This window comes from Mytilus edulis, chromosome 3 (genome assembly GCF_963676685.1).
Source record: "Mytilus edulis chromosome 3, xbMytEdul2.2, whole genome shotgun sequence".
Classification (NCBI taxonomy): domain Eukaryota; kingdom Metazoa; phylum Mollusca; class Bivalvia; order Mytilida; family Mytilidae; genus Mytilus; species Mytilus edulis.
In genome coordinates, this window is record NC_092346.1 from 12,007,381 (window position 1) to 12,024,556 (window position 17,176).

Genomic DNA, 17,176 nt, shown 5'->3' on the forward strand with positions numbered 1-17,176 from the left:
ACAGACTTTTGCAAAACCATGAAAGCACATTTTCAGGAAAATACGATTTTCCCTTAAGGGGGTTCGCGGGTCTAAATCATTTATATAGGATTTCTCTATATTTTTCTATAAATGAACTTTATCTTATAGTTAATAGAATAATAAAATAAAAAAGTGGGGTCACCGTTCATTTGCGCTCACAATCTGCCTTCAAAAGAAGCATACATTTTTGTAAAGGTGTTTTTTTTCTGTTGAAGTAATAGGAGAAATAAAGGTTATATCGAAATAAAAAAAAGAAATTTATTACAGAAATCTCTAAAATTTTACAATAATTTAGTTTAAGTACAGCTTATATGGAAATTATATTAAAAAAGATAGGTCACCGATGAGTTGGAAAAGATATTTCAATTTTAGAGCCAAAAAATGGAATTTTTCCACCAAAGGGAGATAATTTGGAACTTTTTCTATAATGTATACATTTTGAAAGTCATCAGGGGCCAACATGAATTGATTGTTATGAATGATTTTTGTACCATATGATAAAGTAACAACTACAAAAGGAAATAAATAAAATTTGTAATGAAAAACAAATGTTTGATTTTTTTCTGAAATCTTTACACCCTCGAGCCTCCTTAACCCAGGAAAAATGTACCCACAATAAACATAAAAAAATAAACCCACAGATTTTTTATTTTTTTTATAAATTAAAGACGAGTCGAGAAAAGTAACAATATTTAAGAAATAATTCTTTCATGCCGTTCTCTATGCTCATTTTAACATGGGTAGGTATTATATTTGTTAATATCTTAATACCGAGCGATAGAGATATATGTGTTAAAATGAGCATAGAGCATGGCATGAAAGAATTATTTCGATTCTAATAGGAATATTTTGAACTTTTGTACTTCGATGCGGACCTATAGCAGACGCTCGAAATGTCGCCATTTTGATTCGATGAACAAAAACGTTATAGAAAAATCAACAGTTTATCAATAAAAAAAAGAACAGAAACATTTAAACTTACTTTTAGAATGTTTTTATTTGATTTCGTAGCTAGCAACACCAACAAAAATGTCCATTTTGATCTCTGGCGTTGTTCAAAATTCATCTGACGTTGCAATTTCAATTGTGACATCAATCACATGCAGCCCATGTTATATTCGAATTAGAACATGGCTTTGTATCCAAAGCTAATGAAGAACGTCATATTAGAATAAATATTACTGCTTTTGATATTTCACATCAAGCTATTCTTTGAATTGATCTCTATAAACTTCAAAATACTTTAATTGAACTTGCCCAAGGGATTGCAATTTATTGCAGTTATAAGCATTCAAAGTTTTATTATTGTAGGACACATTGGAGAAATTTGGTTACCTGTCAAAGCTTGGTGGCAAAGTAAAAATGTGGAAAAGAAGATGGTTTGTTCTCAGGAATGGAGAGTTGTTTTATTATAAATCTCAGGTCAGTCTTGTATGTTAAATTTGGAGACAATATGAAGTTGTTTATCCATTTTTAGAGGGTGAATTTTACAGACATAACACAAGATTTCAGCAATCTTATGGCATAATGAGTACAAAATATCGGGAAAATCATATATAACTATTTAGTCACATGATTGCTTTCAACCAAAAAGAAAAATGTAAAATTAATGTAACGTTGTATGTTGGGGGATATTTCACTTGAGTGGAACAAGCACACCTTTGTAGGTTTATCAACAATCATTATTAAAAATGCATTCAATTATCTCTGAATTTACAGTTTTTATATAAAAAATTATCATGGAAAGAAATGTTCATTGATGTTTTTTAATTTATTTTCAGCATGATGTATTAAGAAAACCTCAGGGATCAATTAAACTAGATGACCAATCTAGAGTTGTGCATACTAAAGGGGAAATGGCATTTCAGGTAAATATTGAGTGTTTGCATTGTAACTGGGGAAAAATATATGCATGATTAAAGTTAAGTCTTGACAATTCTAGTAAGGGTGAGAAAGTTCTCTTCCTTTGTCCTTTTCATAATGTTTTAACATAAAAAAAAAAATGGTTCTTTTTAGTACCACATAAAAAAAAACGTTTTCAAATTGGGAATTTATAATGTAAAATATTCTGAACTTTGCTTAACCATACGATTTTGTGTTTATTTCTACTGGGGTGTGCTAAATAGATTACAGAGTGTAAATCAAAATGGTGTACATGGGTTGCTGTATCATTGAAGTATGCCCTTACATCTCGTTTCATTCATATTTATCCTTCATAATTTTGATTTATTTTCAGATTACCTCAGGAAAGAAGACTTATTATTTTACAGCAGATACTGTGTCTGACACAGAGAAATGGATTAGATGTAAATATTACAGAACATAGTTATACATTTATATAAAATGAAGAGAGTTATATTAAGTACTGAAATTTCGTCTTTTTTCTTAATGTGAATAATGTGACTGAGTGAGTATCCCAATAATAAAAATTAAAAATATAGATCTGTATTCAGATTTTGCTCGAACGCAATGATTAATCTCAGATTTTTGTCAATATTTTAAATATCACATTGATAAATGCATGAAATATTTTTTGAATTAACAGTAAATTCACTATTATTTGTCAATTTTTTTTTTATAAATTCTGTAAGTTTACTGCATTATTTTTAGTAACAAATAAACAGGGCTAATAATTGTTCTATTCCATTACTTTGGACAAGTTTTTTTTAAAATATTCATTTATTTCAATAAGATAAAACTTTAAAATTAAAATGGCTGCCACTGTTGAAGGTTTGAATGTTGCATATTTTTGATAGGGGAGTGATTCGGATTAAAAGGAGCCTCTGGTTTTATCAAAGGAGATTGGTATCTGAGCTAATAAAAGTTTTACTTTAATTATTTCAGTACTACAGAAAGTGTTTAAAAGACAAGCTACAAGTTTTCTGTTAGATCACATGGACACTAAAGCTGTACTGAAAGGAACATTGCATAAAGTATGTGTTGTGTTATTTGTTAAGTTGTTTTAACAAAGCTCAAATACAAATAATTTATTAAATTTGTAGTAGGACTTTTCCAGGTAAATAATTAAAAAATTATCATGTAAATATTTATTATGAAATAGATATCATAAATGCCAATAACTTGAAATTACTATCAAAAACATGAAACAACCAATACAATATTAAGCAAGTTTTCTGTTGGTCTGTCCATCCCATATCTTGCGAACATGTTTGTTTTTGGTCACAACTTAAAATATTGTATACATTTTTATAATGAAGTGACTATTTTAATATATATGCCAAATTTGGGGTTTAAATCTAGAATCATTTGTATACTGATAATGGAAATTTAAAAGTGTGAGCAAGACATGGTGTCCTGAGAGCAAATATTCTTTTTTTGTGTAAATAAGAAGTATAACTCTTACCTTTTCATCATTTGATGCATCCTTATCATAGAAAAAAGTAAGTTCATCATGGTTTGACACAGACATAGGTATTTTGAAAGGTGACATAAATAAATTTAGGGGAATCCATGGTTTATTTTCTAACAAAGAATATGTTATGAGAAAGACATCTATCTTATTATTATTTACAGGTAATAAGGAATTTATTAGAAAGATTTTTTTTTTGTTTTTTTTTCAGGTGAGGAATGGAGTCACAAGGAAATGTTGGTGTGTTTTAGTTGGTAGATATCTTATATATCATAGGAACCCATCTGACAAGGTAAACATTTTTATTATTCGGTCCTGATGGTGTCATTTCATCTTACATGGCAAAAAATGGAAATGAATATGTGAGAAATTTAACAACTTGTTTTAAACTTCAATTTGCAAGAAAGATGAAAAATAATATATTACTATACATGTTATTACTCCGAGGGTGTATTTAGCAATTTTTTAGTGATTTAGTGAAATAATAGGAATCATTGATATTAAAACTTTAAAATCTTAAAGCTCAATTTTCAAATTTTCTAACTTATTCCTGCTTTAATTTTGTTTAGCAATGCAGTGGCAGATCCAGCCATTTTAAAAAGGGGGGGTTCCCAACCCAGAGTAAAGGGGGGTTTTCAACTATATGCTACCATTCAAATGCATTGATCGGCCAAAAAAAGGGATGTTCCAACCCCCGGAACCCCCCCCCCCCTGGATCTGCCACTGCAATGAGACATAATTCATAGGTCAAACATACTGTGTACCCTGTCAATGCAAACTTCAGCATGTTTTGATGTTCATAATGTAAGCTGTTCAAATATTTATTTCTTTATCACTTAGTTTGCCATCCCAGTTATTTTAAATATGAGATAAACTTGTAATTCATGATTATTTGCAAGTGGAGGGTAATGCAATATGTCCTAGCCACTTGCTTTGTATAAAGGCAGGAATCAGATTTTGTCCTTCAAAAGAGTTGTTTCTCTAAGCAAACAATTTAAAGTTGTGAACACAAATTGACATGCCTTATTTTTACTTTATTTTTCTAGACACCATTAGGTCAGATTCATTTAAGAGATGCAAGGATAGAAGACATTGATAATAGTAACGATTCTGATGATGAAGCTGATGTTACTAAGGAAACCAAACATGCAATAGCAATATGGCCGCCATTCCAAGGACCAACCTATCTCATGTTACCCAGTCAACATGAAAAGGTTTGTATGATGACACATAGGTGGCTGAAAACAACGAAGAAAATGGCCACAATTCCCATCTTGCATGGTTCTAAGAATGTATGAACAGTTTTATGTACTGTGAATTCATTTATTTTCGTGGGTATCAATTTTTCGTGGATTGCTGAAAACTTGCATATTCGAGGATATTTTATTTCGTGGTTTTGCCAATCTCTGTATTCAAAGCCTATTGAAAAAGTGCTATTCGTTTAACATTTGAATTCGTGGTTCACCTGTCCCCACGAAACCCACGAAAATTGGTATCCAACGAATAATAATGAATCCACAGTATGGTGTTACTGAGGAGACTAAACAATGGTACAGCTCTATTGTTTACTTTGTCTTATAAAATTAAGGCAACCAAACAAGCCAAAGTAATATGACCTCTGAGAGTTTTTCTGTTAATATAAAAAGGTTTAGTCTATGTTATTTCAGCAACAAAATGTTACTTATTCTATAGACAACATTCCAAGGTCCAGCATATACTGTATGTTTTTCAGTCAATATTAAAAGGTGTTTATCCTGTTGCCATACATATCTTAGCTATGTGGTTATCACTGATAATTGCTTACAGTCTTCTGCTAGCGTGTCATGATTAAAAAATTTATACTTGTAAACATATCAAAATCATGATCGAGTAATGACCATCAACCATTACTCCAAGTATCAAGCAAGATATCTGATGATTTTAGAAGAATGATTGAGATCAACTCATAATTGACCATGGCCAGTATACCTCAATTTAAGTTGTAAGCATATGATTAAAACTCAAACCACTGTAAATTGAAACAAAATGTTGTTAATTCTGCTGTAATATAAAGGCTGTGTACCTTTCTCGAGATCTGAAATATATAAACTTACTTTTCATATGGTTATTGGTTATCTTGAGTGGATGGACAACTTTTGAATTCTGCTTTTTTTTGTAAATTTCCTAAATGTTACAATTAATGCTTATGTTATAATACATCACAGTATGAACTGCTTTTGGATGACATTGTTTATGCAATTTGACCTCAAGTCAACCTGTGTAACTCATTCATAAAAGATAACTAAGGATTGATGTAAAGACATTATTACCAACAACAATTAGTTGGAGAATTTTGAATTATCAATTAGATTAATTGTGGATGTTTTTTGCAGGATTCCTGGTTGTACCATTTAACAGTGGCTGCAGGGGGAGGGACAGGCAATGTGGGGACAGAATATGAACAGATTATATCTAAAGTGATGGAGTGTAATGCAGATTCTAGTAAGCCTTTGTATTTAACTTATTAGAGACAGATAGAGGAAGGGGAGGGGAGTGACATGAATATTTTTCATCGCATCTTTCTCAGGAACGACATTACCAGGATTTCTGAAATTTGGTTTCAGGGTTTATATGAGTCACCTATACTATGTGATGTGTTTTCAGATTCTTCACTCAACAGCTTCCTGTTAACTGAACACTTACATCATTTTACACATGAAAAGTTTCGTCACATTTTCCGTAGGAACTACATTACAAGGATTTCTGAAATTTGGTTTCAGGGTTTATATAAGTAAGCTATACTGTGTGATATGTTTTCAGATTCATCACTCAACAACTTTCTGTTAACTGAATACTTACATCATTTTACACATGAAAAGTTTCGTCACATTTTCCGTAGGAACTACATTACCAGGATTTCTGAAATTTGGTTTCAGGGTTTATATTAGTAAGCTATACTGTGTAATGTGTTTTCAGATTCATCACTTAATAGCTTCCTGTTTACAGTCAAATATTTGAGTGGGGGTATCATCAGTGACAGTAGATCACAGTTTTATCTATATGCATTGTCTGTGCTTAGATCACTTTAACTGGAACTACTGACGATAAGATAAATCATATTTGGTATTTGCACTGTTAGTTCTCATTTTCACATCAATTGATTGGAACAGCACCTACAGTCATGGTTTATTCATTTTGAATTGTTTATATGTACAAAGTATTAATTTCAACTTTGGCATTATACTACAAAATTGCATACAGCAGAGACATATATCTGTGTCAACAGTTTATTTAGTTTATTTAATGTTATGACTACCCTTCTATTTCAGATTCTGTGTATTGGAAACACCCATTATTATTACACAGTAAGGACCCTATCAATAAACCTCTTACCACCCTCCCCTCTGCTGAGCTGGAGTTAAAGGCACTGGAAATATTTAAGGTAAGCCAAATAGACAAGAATTAATAGTCAAACAAAAGTAACGAAGTTCAAAGTAAATTACAGTGACATCCATAAGAACTGACAAAATCAAATGTGATCAACCAACTTTATCAATCAAAAATTTGATTTGCATTTTTTAATACTTTTTAAAGAACTGTGAAAAATATATTGGTGGTCATATTTAGGAGTATCCAACACTTTAGATAATATTTTCTTGCATGCATGTAACTGGAAGTATACTATTGTGAAACCAATGAAACTTTTCCACAGAATCATCTATTAGTCAATCTATGTAAACTTTGACTGTTCTGTCATCCCATCAATAAATACAGTAGCTCTCTGCGTAGTTTATACACTGGGACCTTTTAATTTCTTCTATGAGAAATCTATCACTCATTGTTAATTTACCAGTGTAAAAAAAATATCTTCTAAAAGATAAAAATTACATGTTTTAACTCACAAAACTGCATGTGATGTTGTGTTTATTCAATTTGAATATTATATTGGTTTGCAATAAAACTTATTGAATAGTCATTGCTTGTAAAATTTTCTGAATACTTGTATCTTTTATATTTATATGTCTTTGCTTTTTGGTGTAATGTTGTTTCCTCATTCAAGTATAACCTTCATCTCATTATTCATATTTTTGAAAGATTTCTCTTATATTTAGACATAGATGACTGCTATGAAATGTTTTGGATTGAATGTATCACATGAATGTGGACAAATAAAATAACAAAATGTTAATTTCTGTTTCAGTTGATACTCCAGTTTACCTATACACTAATAGAATCAACAAATTTAGAATATCATACCAATTTGTCTCAGAAGTTGTTAGATATCTGTCTGGCATTTCCAGAACTACAGAATGAACTTTTTTGTCAACTCATTAAACAAACATCTAGTCATCCAGTCCAACAGAAAACAGCTGTACAGGTCAGTCACATATATAGCTAGTTCATTCATGTATTGATTTAATTACAATTGGGGATTTTTTTAAAGTTTTTGATATTCAACAAAATATAGGGTTTTAGATGGGGTTTTTTGTCGAGTGAGTGAAAAAAAGGCAAATTAATGAAATACTTTTTCCCTGCTATGTATCAAATTAGAGTTGTTTTCATGTTAAAGATACTTACACTTGAAGAAATAACATATATGGTTTGTTAAAAATACTCTAAAGTAATATTAAAACCACATTTCTTCAGCACCATTGCCAGATTATGTAAATGTTTAAATCATATTTTATTGAGTTTATTTATTTTTCAGAATTTATTATTATGTGGAAAACATTCCTGGTATTTATGCCATGCTACACCTACCTCACCCACTGGATCAATAATGGACTTGTCTGACTCTAGATTAAACCCTGCAGCTAATGTGATATTACAGGGGTGGCAGCTTTTGTCCATGTGTGTCTCATTATTCCTTCCTAAACAGAGCATTATGTGGCATTTAAGAGTACATCTACAGAGACATGCTGACCAAAGGTTAGTCTACCAAAAGTATTGATAAAATGAAAATCATTGCTGAGTATTTTATTAATTTCTGTATCAAATGTTATGTTTCAATCACAGATAACTTTAGGTTTGTCTTTGCATTTAAACCATCACAATTTTGTATATAGAGAATATCATATGGCTTTTTTAATATCGCATCCGTATCAACCCGAGACACCAATATAATCCCAAGAGCTCTGCTGGAGGGATTATATTGGTTGAGGGTTGATACGGTGTGTGATATTGAAAAAGCCATATCATATACACTTTATTATATACATTTACCTCAAGTAGATATTTTTTATGAGACATGACGTCATACAGATAAGGAGTTTTGAAATGACGTCATACAGATTATAGGTTTGACATGACGTCATTCAGATTAGGGATTTGATAAAGCTTTGCAACAGTGACTGTAATCGATGACGTGACGTCATACAGATTAAAGGTGTGATAAAGCTTTTGCAACCGTGCTGATATCGATATCATCACGGGTGGCTGATACAGCACGCTTGTCATTGATTTTATTACACATACAATTTATCTGTATTTACTACTAAGTATATAATAAAACATTTTATTCAATGGTTTGAAGGAAAAAAATATGTGTTTAAGTAAAAATTTGGACTTGCAGGATAAAAAAAAAAGGAATCATAAATTGTATGAAAAAATATGAGGGAGTACAGGTATTATATATATATTTAAAAGTGAAACTAATTAGATACTTCAAGTTTATGTAGTTTGGACTGGAGCATCTGGTTACGAGTTTTAAAAACATATTTGTTTAGATGTTGTATTGATAAGAGTAAAAATAAATAGCATTTCCGCGTGTTCCTTTTTAGCTCACCTGGCCCAAAGGGCCAAGTGAGCTTTTCCCATCACTTGGCGTCCGTCGTCCGTCGTCCGTCGTCCGTCGTCTGTCGTCCGTCGTCCGGCGTCGTCCGGCGTCGTTAACTTTTACAAAAATCTTCTCCTCTGAAACTACTGGGCCAAATTACACCAAACTTGGCCAAAATCATCATTGGGGTATCTAGTTTAAAAAATGTGTCCGGTGACCCGGCCAACCATCCAAGATGGCCGCCATGGCTAAAAATAGAACATAGGGGTAAAATGCAGTTTTTGGCTTATAACTCAAAAACCAAAGCATTTAGAGCAAATCTGACATGGGGTAAACTTGTGTAACAGGTCAAGATCTATCTGCCCTGAAATTTTCAGATAAATCAGATAACCTGTTGTTGGGTTGCTGCCCCTGAATTAGTAATTTTAAGGAAATTTTGCTGTTTTTGGTTATTATCTTGAATATTATTATAGATAGAGATAAACTGTAAACAGCAATAATGTTCAGCAAAGTAATATTTACAAATAAGTCAACATGACCGAAATGGTCAGTTGACCCCTTTAGGAGTTATTGCCCTTTATAGTCAATTTTTAACCATTTTTCGTAAAACTTAGTAATCTTTTACAAAAATCTTCTCCTCTGAAACTACTTGGCCAAATCAATCCAAACTTGGCCACAACCATCTTTAGGGTATGTAGTTTGAAAAATGTGTCCAGTGACCCAGCCATCCAATCAAGATGGCCGCCATGGCTAAAAATAGAACCTTGGGTAAAATGCAGTTTTTGGCTTATAACTCAAAAACCAAAGCATTTAGAGTAAATCTGACATGAGGTAAATTTGTTTATCAGGTCAAGATTTACCTGCCCTGAAATTTTCAGATGAATTGGACAACCCAGTTTTGGGTTGCTGCCCCAGAATAAGTAATTTTAATGAAATTTTGCTGTTTTTGGTTATTATCTTGAATATTATTATAGATAGAGATAAACTGTAAACAGCAATAATGTTCAGCAAAAAAAGATTTACAAATAAGTCAACATGACCGAAATGGTCAGTTGACCCCTTTAGGAGTTATTGCCCTTAATAGTCAATTTTTAACCATTTTTCGTAAATCTTAGTAATCTTTTACAAAAATCTTCTCCTCTGAAACTACTCGGCCAAATTACACCAAACTTGGCCAAAATCATCATTGGGGTATCTAGTTTAAAAATGTGTCCAGTGACCCGGCCAACCATCCAAGATGGCCGCCATGGCTAAAAATAGAACATAGGGGTAAAATGCAGTTTTGGGCTTATAACTCAAAAACCAAAGCATTTAGAGCAAATCTGACAGGGGTAAAATGGTGAAACAGGTCAAGATCTATCTGCCTTGAAATTTTCAGATAAATCGGATAACCTGTTGTTGGGTTGCTGCCCCTGAATTAGTAATTTTAAGGAAATTTTGCTGTTTTTGGTTATTATCTTGAATATTGTTATAGATAGAGATAACTTGTAAACAGCAATAATGTTCAGCTAAATAAGATCTAGAAATAAGTCAACATGACCAAAATCGTCAGTTGACCCCTTAAGGAGTTGTTGCCCATTTTCTTCAATTTTTAACAATTTTCACTAATTTGGTAAATTTTTGTAAATTTTTACAAAATATTTTTCACTGTATCTAAAGGTCCAAGTTTATTATAGATAGAGAAAATTCTAAGTACCAAGAATGTTCAGTAAAGTAAGATCTACAAACACATCACTATCAGCAAAACACAATTTTGTCATGAATCCATCTGTGTCCTTTGTTTAATATGCACATAGACCAAGGTGAGCGACACAGGCTCTTTAGAGCCTCTAGTTCATTTTCATAGCTTCTAATGTATAAATTCTGTGATTGTAGGTCAGATATTGGGAAGTATGCCATATTTTGTCAGCGAGCTCTAGAGAGGACCATTCTAAAAGGGATTCGTGAAGTGAGACCTTCACGGATGGAAGTGTTGTCCATCTTGTTACGTAATCCATATCATCATTCTCAACCAATCAGTATTCCTGTACATTTTCTAAATAATACATACCAGGTACACAAAAATTTTATGAATTAAAATGCTAAAAATATGTAAGTCAGGGCTGACCATGGGAGGGCTGTAGAGCCGGTCATGGTTGTAACAACTATCATCATCAAGTTTATGTTTTTATTGAGTTCCTGTCACACAAAATCTATATCACTTTTTTCAACCATTCAGTATTGCTTCATATTTCCTTAGTAATACATGCCATGATTGTTTTCGATCCAACATATATTGGAGGTTTCCCTAAGGAAATGATTGACTGTAATTGTATTATTTGAAAGCCAGGAGTATAATTTTGTGAGCTTTGCTTGCACTCAGTATTTCCTCAGTTCCTACAAACCCCCCTTTGTTTCAACAACTGATGTTTTAAATATTTTTTATCATATTAAAAATGAATTAAGCAATTGCATTAAAATTGGTGTACACATGCATGATTTTTATCAAATTTTATAATATTTCAGGTTGTTAGTTTTGATGGGTCTACAACAGTAGAAGAGCTGTTACATTCACTCACAAAGAAATTATCCATGAGGGATTCTAATCAGTCAGGGTTTGCCCTTTTTAGTGATGACCCATGTATTATTGAGGGGGAACATTTCTTACAGTCACATATCAAGGTAAGATCAATTCCATTACATAATTTAATTGAATAGCACACAATTGATACAAGTTAGACACACATGTAACGTATGTAAGGAATCACACATGGGACATGTATAAAATTGAGAATGGAAATGGGGAATGTGCCAAAGAGACAACAACCCGACCATAGAAAAAAACAACAGCAGAAGGTCACCAACAGGTCTTCAATGTAGCGAGAAATTCCCGCACCCGGAGGCGTCCTTCAACTGGCCCCTAAACAAATATATACTAGTTCAGTCAGTGTTCTCCCCAGAAATTTTGGATAGCATCACATTTTGCGTAAAAAAATAAATTGTATTTTTTTCAATGTAATTTGTTGCGTCGTGGTAATGCTCTATTTCCTTTGTTAATATATACGTTATTGTTTATTACAAAATGTATTATATTGTTTGTATGCTATAGGTCCTTTTTTGGTGAATAAAATATTCTATTCCACCCTATTCTTTGTATCTATATTGTTGAATTCATAATTGAGAATACAATTAAACTAAAACCATGATAACAGTATTTTCAGTTTATGTTTTCTATATTCATTTATAGTTCCAGAATTATTTTTTTCCTCTTGGGCCAAATAAAAATATGTGTATAGATACAATTGCACTAAATGTGTAGGAAAAAAACACTGGTTCTTATAATAAAAAAAGGAAAGAGAAAGTATCATATAGCAATAAAATTTAAATTAAAAAAACTTTCTTTATCGTGTCTATCAAATATATTGGTTCATGGTCCCAGTTGTTTCTTTTTATCAAAATGATATATATATTTTCACAAAGTTATCTAATAAATAGTCTGTTAATGCTTAGTTTTCTCTTTAGGTATTGTTTTCTGTCTACTGTGCCATTTGTGGATATGTAATTATTGTAGTAAAATGTGGATTTTTGTCATATCTGGTCCGATTCCGATCTGTAGTTTACACTAAAATATTTAATGGCCGCCAAAAGCAATGAAAAATACGAAAATAAAACAATGTTTGACAAGAGATTGGGAATAAATATGGCGTTTTTAATGCATTAAATGGATGAAACATAAACTAAAGCCAATCATGATCACTTTCTAAAGAAAGTTCAAAACTTATATAATTTAAAATCAAAATGTTCACTCTCTATTTACAACCAGTATTAAATAGGCAGAGAAAGAAAGTAATACTAATATTTTGAAAGTCATAAAAAGATAAGACTCAATCTCTTTTTTAAAGAGAAAAAAATGTTTGTTAATTTGAATTTTCATTTTGTAAACATATATTTTGATTTATTTCATGATTTTCTGATTACATTTTCTCCATGTCGATTGCATACCACGTGGTAATAATCATGTCACAAGTGACAGCTTGGGGTATTAGTATCCAACCAGTTATCACCCAAAGGGCAATTAACACCTATGTAATCACTTTAGATTGCCTCTATTGTCCGACTTGAAGGGATTACAATTAACGGTGATATATTTTTTTATGATCATAAGCGGTAATTAGATGAAAGCTCACAATTTAGGACATGGCTTTGCCAAGAAACTAGAAAAGTAACATCCTGAAAATAATTATAGCGTCGCGGAAATTATTATAGCATCGCGGATATTATTACAGCGTCACGGTAAAAAAATATAGCGTCGCGGTACCGCGACGCTAAAACGGCCTGGGGAGAACACTGTTCAGTGATAATGAACGCCATACTAATTTCCAAATTGTACACAAGAAACTACAATTAAAATAATACAAGACTAACAAAGGCCAGAGGCTCCTGACTTGGGACAGGCGAAAAAGTATCTGCATATGCATTGCTGTAAATAACACATACACATATGAACAATTAGTGAAACACTTGTATCACAAATGTGTGTCATATTATTAATGTGTCTGACTTCAGCTAAATACTTCTTCTATTACATATAATATAGGTCTGTGATGTCATATCCAAGTGGGAACATATATTTAAAGAGAATAACTCAGGGAAATTAGACAGCAGCAGGACCATAAAGTTTCTGTACAAAAATAGGTAAGTGTGACCTAATTTATGACTGAGATAGAAGTTACCACTGACAGTATGACTCCTGATGAAAGGATGCCCTTTGACTGTGTGTGAGGTATAAAATGTGCAGCCTTGTCAGGTTGGAATAGAACTGTCAATTCAGAAAGTTTAACATGCACTTATTATTAATATAGTTTGTAGTTTTTTCAACACCCAAAGCTCATGGTTCACTAATGCCACAAACTCTTATGAACATAAGTTCCCCAAGAAAAAGAAAGAATCAGTGAGTGGTTATATAACGTGCAACACACTTCCTGTCACATTTATTCACATGAATACAATCATTGCCATACATTTTTAATTTACAATAATTGAGGTTTTTTTTCTGATTTCTTTTAGGTTGTATTTCAAGTCTACATGCAAATCAGAAACAGATAAAGAAAAGTTGCTCTTAGCCTATCAAATCAACGATGATATTGTTCAGGGAAGATTTCCTCTCAACAAAGACCTGGCTCTAGAATTAACTTCATTGTTAGCTCAGGTTAGTCTGACTTTTCTTCTCATTTATGTTTTTGATCTCAACTAGTGAAGATTTCTTTTAAAAATAAATTAGTTTTAAATTATTTTATATTCTGATCTGAAGACTGATTACTGATGATTTGTATACAAAACAAATATGACAAATAGCAACAAATGACAACCCCTAAATTACAGGCTTTTGACTTGAGGAAAGGCACACAAAGAATCTGACAGGATACAAATATTACCTGGCACTCAACCCTTTACCTATACCTGGGACTTTGTGTAACATCACAACAAAATCACAAAATCACAAAAATCAGTTGAAAAGGGCTTGATTCATCAGATTGATACAAAGCACAAAAAACAACTAACAAAAAAAAAACTAAATTGTGTCGGGATGTATAAGTACAGGGCCACGTCCACTTGTATGTTTGTCCATCTGATGAGTTAAGCCTTTTTCAACTGATTTTTTTTCCCGCCACATTATTTATGTATGTGCCTGTCCCAAGTCAGGAGCCTGTAATTCAGTGGATATGGTTTGTTTATGTGTTACATATTTGATTTTTTTTTTCTTTTTTTTTTTTTTTACATAAATAAGGCCGTTAGTTTTCTCGTTTGAATTGTTTTACATTGTCTTATCGGGGCCTTTTATAGCTGACTATGCGGTATGGGCTTTGCTCATTGTTGAAGGCCGAACAGTGACCTATAGTTGTTAATGTCTGTGTCATTTTGGTCTTTTGTGGATAGTTGTCTCATTGGCAATCATACCACATCTTCTTTTTTATAAAGATACAAATTGTTGATCTGAAAGTACTCACAGTTAGTTCATGCCAGTCACAACGATATATATTCATTATTGACTTCCATTATAGGTAGAATATGGTGATCTAAAGCTTTCAACCTCAGACTACAGTGAGAATGGTGATATATGCCAGACAAATGTTGCACAACAAGTATCGACAGTATTAGATAGATTTTATCCTAAAAAGTTTACCTCTATATCAGAAGAAGAACAAAGGTGAGAGTTCTTGTACGGTGTTGTCATCATATTCCTAGATTTTATTTTTTGCTAACATTATAAGGCATACATTGAATAATAAATTGTAATCAGATACTGTTATTTTAGAAAGGTGCACAATTTTAAGAAATTAAACAAAATTTGATGTGAAATCATTGTTTTGCCTTGCATTTTAACTATTTTTCCATTAATCTAGAGGTCGTGGAAAATGTTATCACAACATTTCGGAAATGGTTTCATGTGAAGTTATGATCTAATATTTCATGCAGGTAACAAATAAAGAAAAAACTTTTTATTTGTGACCCATCACTGTTTTTGAAATAATCACTATTCCGACAAAATATTATTGGCTGGATAGTTTGGACACATTGTTGGCTTCATTATTTTTTTTGTAAATTACTGAGTCTCTCTGCCAGAAACAGGTTTGCATTTTACAAATGTTTCTATGACTTCAGTTAAACCAGTTGTTAACCCTAAAAAAAAGTCTTTACAAATTTTAGTTGTTTTAAATCATACAACCTGTTGTGAAGAACAGACTAGATAATTATATAACCTTACAACCATACTTAATTATGATTACAGATCTGTGATAAGTAAATTGTTGGAGAGATGGTCATCCTTACGTGGTAGATCTGCTCAGGATTGTATACGGGTATATTTAGCTGTCGTCAGAAAATGGCAGAACTGTGGTGCTAAACTATTTAGAACAAAGGTAATTTAACCTTTAAATACTTTGATTTGTCTGCATTCTACTTGCTAATAATAAACAAAATATTATTTTAGTATCTGTATACTATTGAAAATTGCCAATATTTGTTATTTGTACACCAATTTGAAACATGCTATGGTCCATATGTACACCAATTTTTTTTTCTGCTTAAATATTGTTCTTAACCATCTATCAATCACTTTTTTCCTTATTTAAAAAACAAGATGTTATTTGGGATCTGAATAGAAAAACTGCATTTTATTTAAGTATTTATCTATAAAACAAACTTTGGTTTTCTTATTTGACTGTTCTTTGAGTTAGTGGCCTAAAATCCAGTAATAAACTTTGGAAATAAATCTCAATTGTTAAATAAAATCATCCATTACATTGTCAAGTATTATATATCTGTTTTTGATTTCAGACAAAAACGTCTCTCAGTAATACTGAAGATGTATGGTTAGCTGTCCATGAGGAGGGGATTACTGTATTAGAATATTCAACAATGGTAAGTTTGGTATTTAAGATACAGTAAATTTAGAAATCATTGCGTGCATTTATTATTGCCATTTTGTCATTTTCTACTAAAATGTGAATTTAATTTTTGCAATATTTAGAAAATCCTGTTTATTTTATATAAAAAATTTCAAAATGTGAGTTTAGATTATTGCGATTATATTAAACCCTGTCACATTTTTCACAATAATAAAATCATTGCCTTAATTTCTGAATTTACAGTAGCCGATACAATAAAAATATAGCAGTAACCTGTTTTTAAAGGGGACTTCTATGTTACAACAACTGCTTATTATAATAGGTTGTAACATTAATCTAGCTACCAGTATATATAAAGGTCATCTGTTCTGGGATGTCACATTAAGCTGAATTTATGTAAATATGATTTGGCTTTTTGAAATTCTCCTGAAAAATCATATCATAAAGTCTATTAACAAAGGCAGGGTTGATACAGTTGCTCCATGTGCTGTGACTTTCTGATGAATAACAATAATTAAAATTATTAAAACAAATGGTAGGTTAAAGTCTTTGTGTTCCTAAGGATAAGGAGATCACAAAATGTTGGACAATACAACAATTCACAACAAACCACCATCAGTAAAAGGGGCTATTAGAAAAAGA

The 17,176-nt window shown here is 31.7% G+C and overlaps 1 protein-coding gene across 1 annotated transcript in view; it reads left to right on the plus strand.

Moving 5' to 3' along the window:
- The window catches only part of LOC139515825 (pleckstrin homology domain-containing family H member 2-like), a 72,794-nt gene that overhangs the window by 51,942 nt on the left and 3,676 nt on the right, over window positions 1-17,176 (plus strand). Inside the window, exons 14-30 of the mRNA XM_071305537.1 lie at window positions 1,333-1,443; window positions 1,803-1,889; window positions 2,258-2,327; window positions 2,866-2,954; window positions 3,603-3,683; window positions 4,438-4,605; window positions 5,764-5,872; window positions 6,700-6,812; window positions 7,572-7,748; window positions 8,079-8,299; window positions 11,022-11,199; window positions 11,652-11,807; window positions 13,723-13,820; window positions 14,193-14,334; window positions 15,188-15,333; window positions 15,916-16,045; window positions 16,464-16,547. Coding sequence (XP_071161638.1) covers window positions 1,333-1,443; window positions 1,803-1,889; window positions 2,258-2,327; window positions 2,866-2,954; window positions 3,603-3,683; window positions 4,438-4,605; window positions 5,764-5,872; window positions 6,700-6,812; window positions 7,572-7,748; window positions 8,079-8,299; window positions 11,022-11,199; window positions 11,652-11,807; window positions 13,723-13,820; window positions 14,193-14,334; window positions 15,188-15,333; window positions 15,916-16,045; window positions 16,464-16,547 — 2,160 coding nt within the window. The remainder of the gene's footprint in view (window positions 1-1,332; window positions 1,444-1,802; window positions 1,890-2,257; window positions 2,328-2,865; window positions 2,955-3,602; window positions 3,684-4,437; window positions 4,606-5,763; window positions 5,873-6,699; window positions 6,813-7,571; window positions 7,749-8,078; window positions 8,300-11,021; window positions 11,200-11,651; window positions 11,808-13,722; window positions 13,821-14,192; window positions 14,335-15,187; window positions 15,334-15,915; window positions 16,046-16,463; window positions 16,548-17,176) is intronic.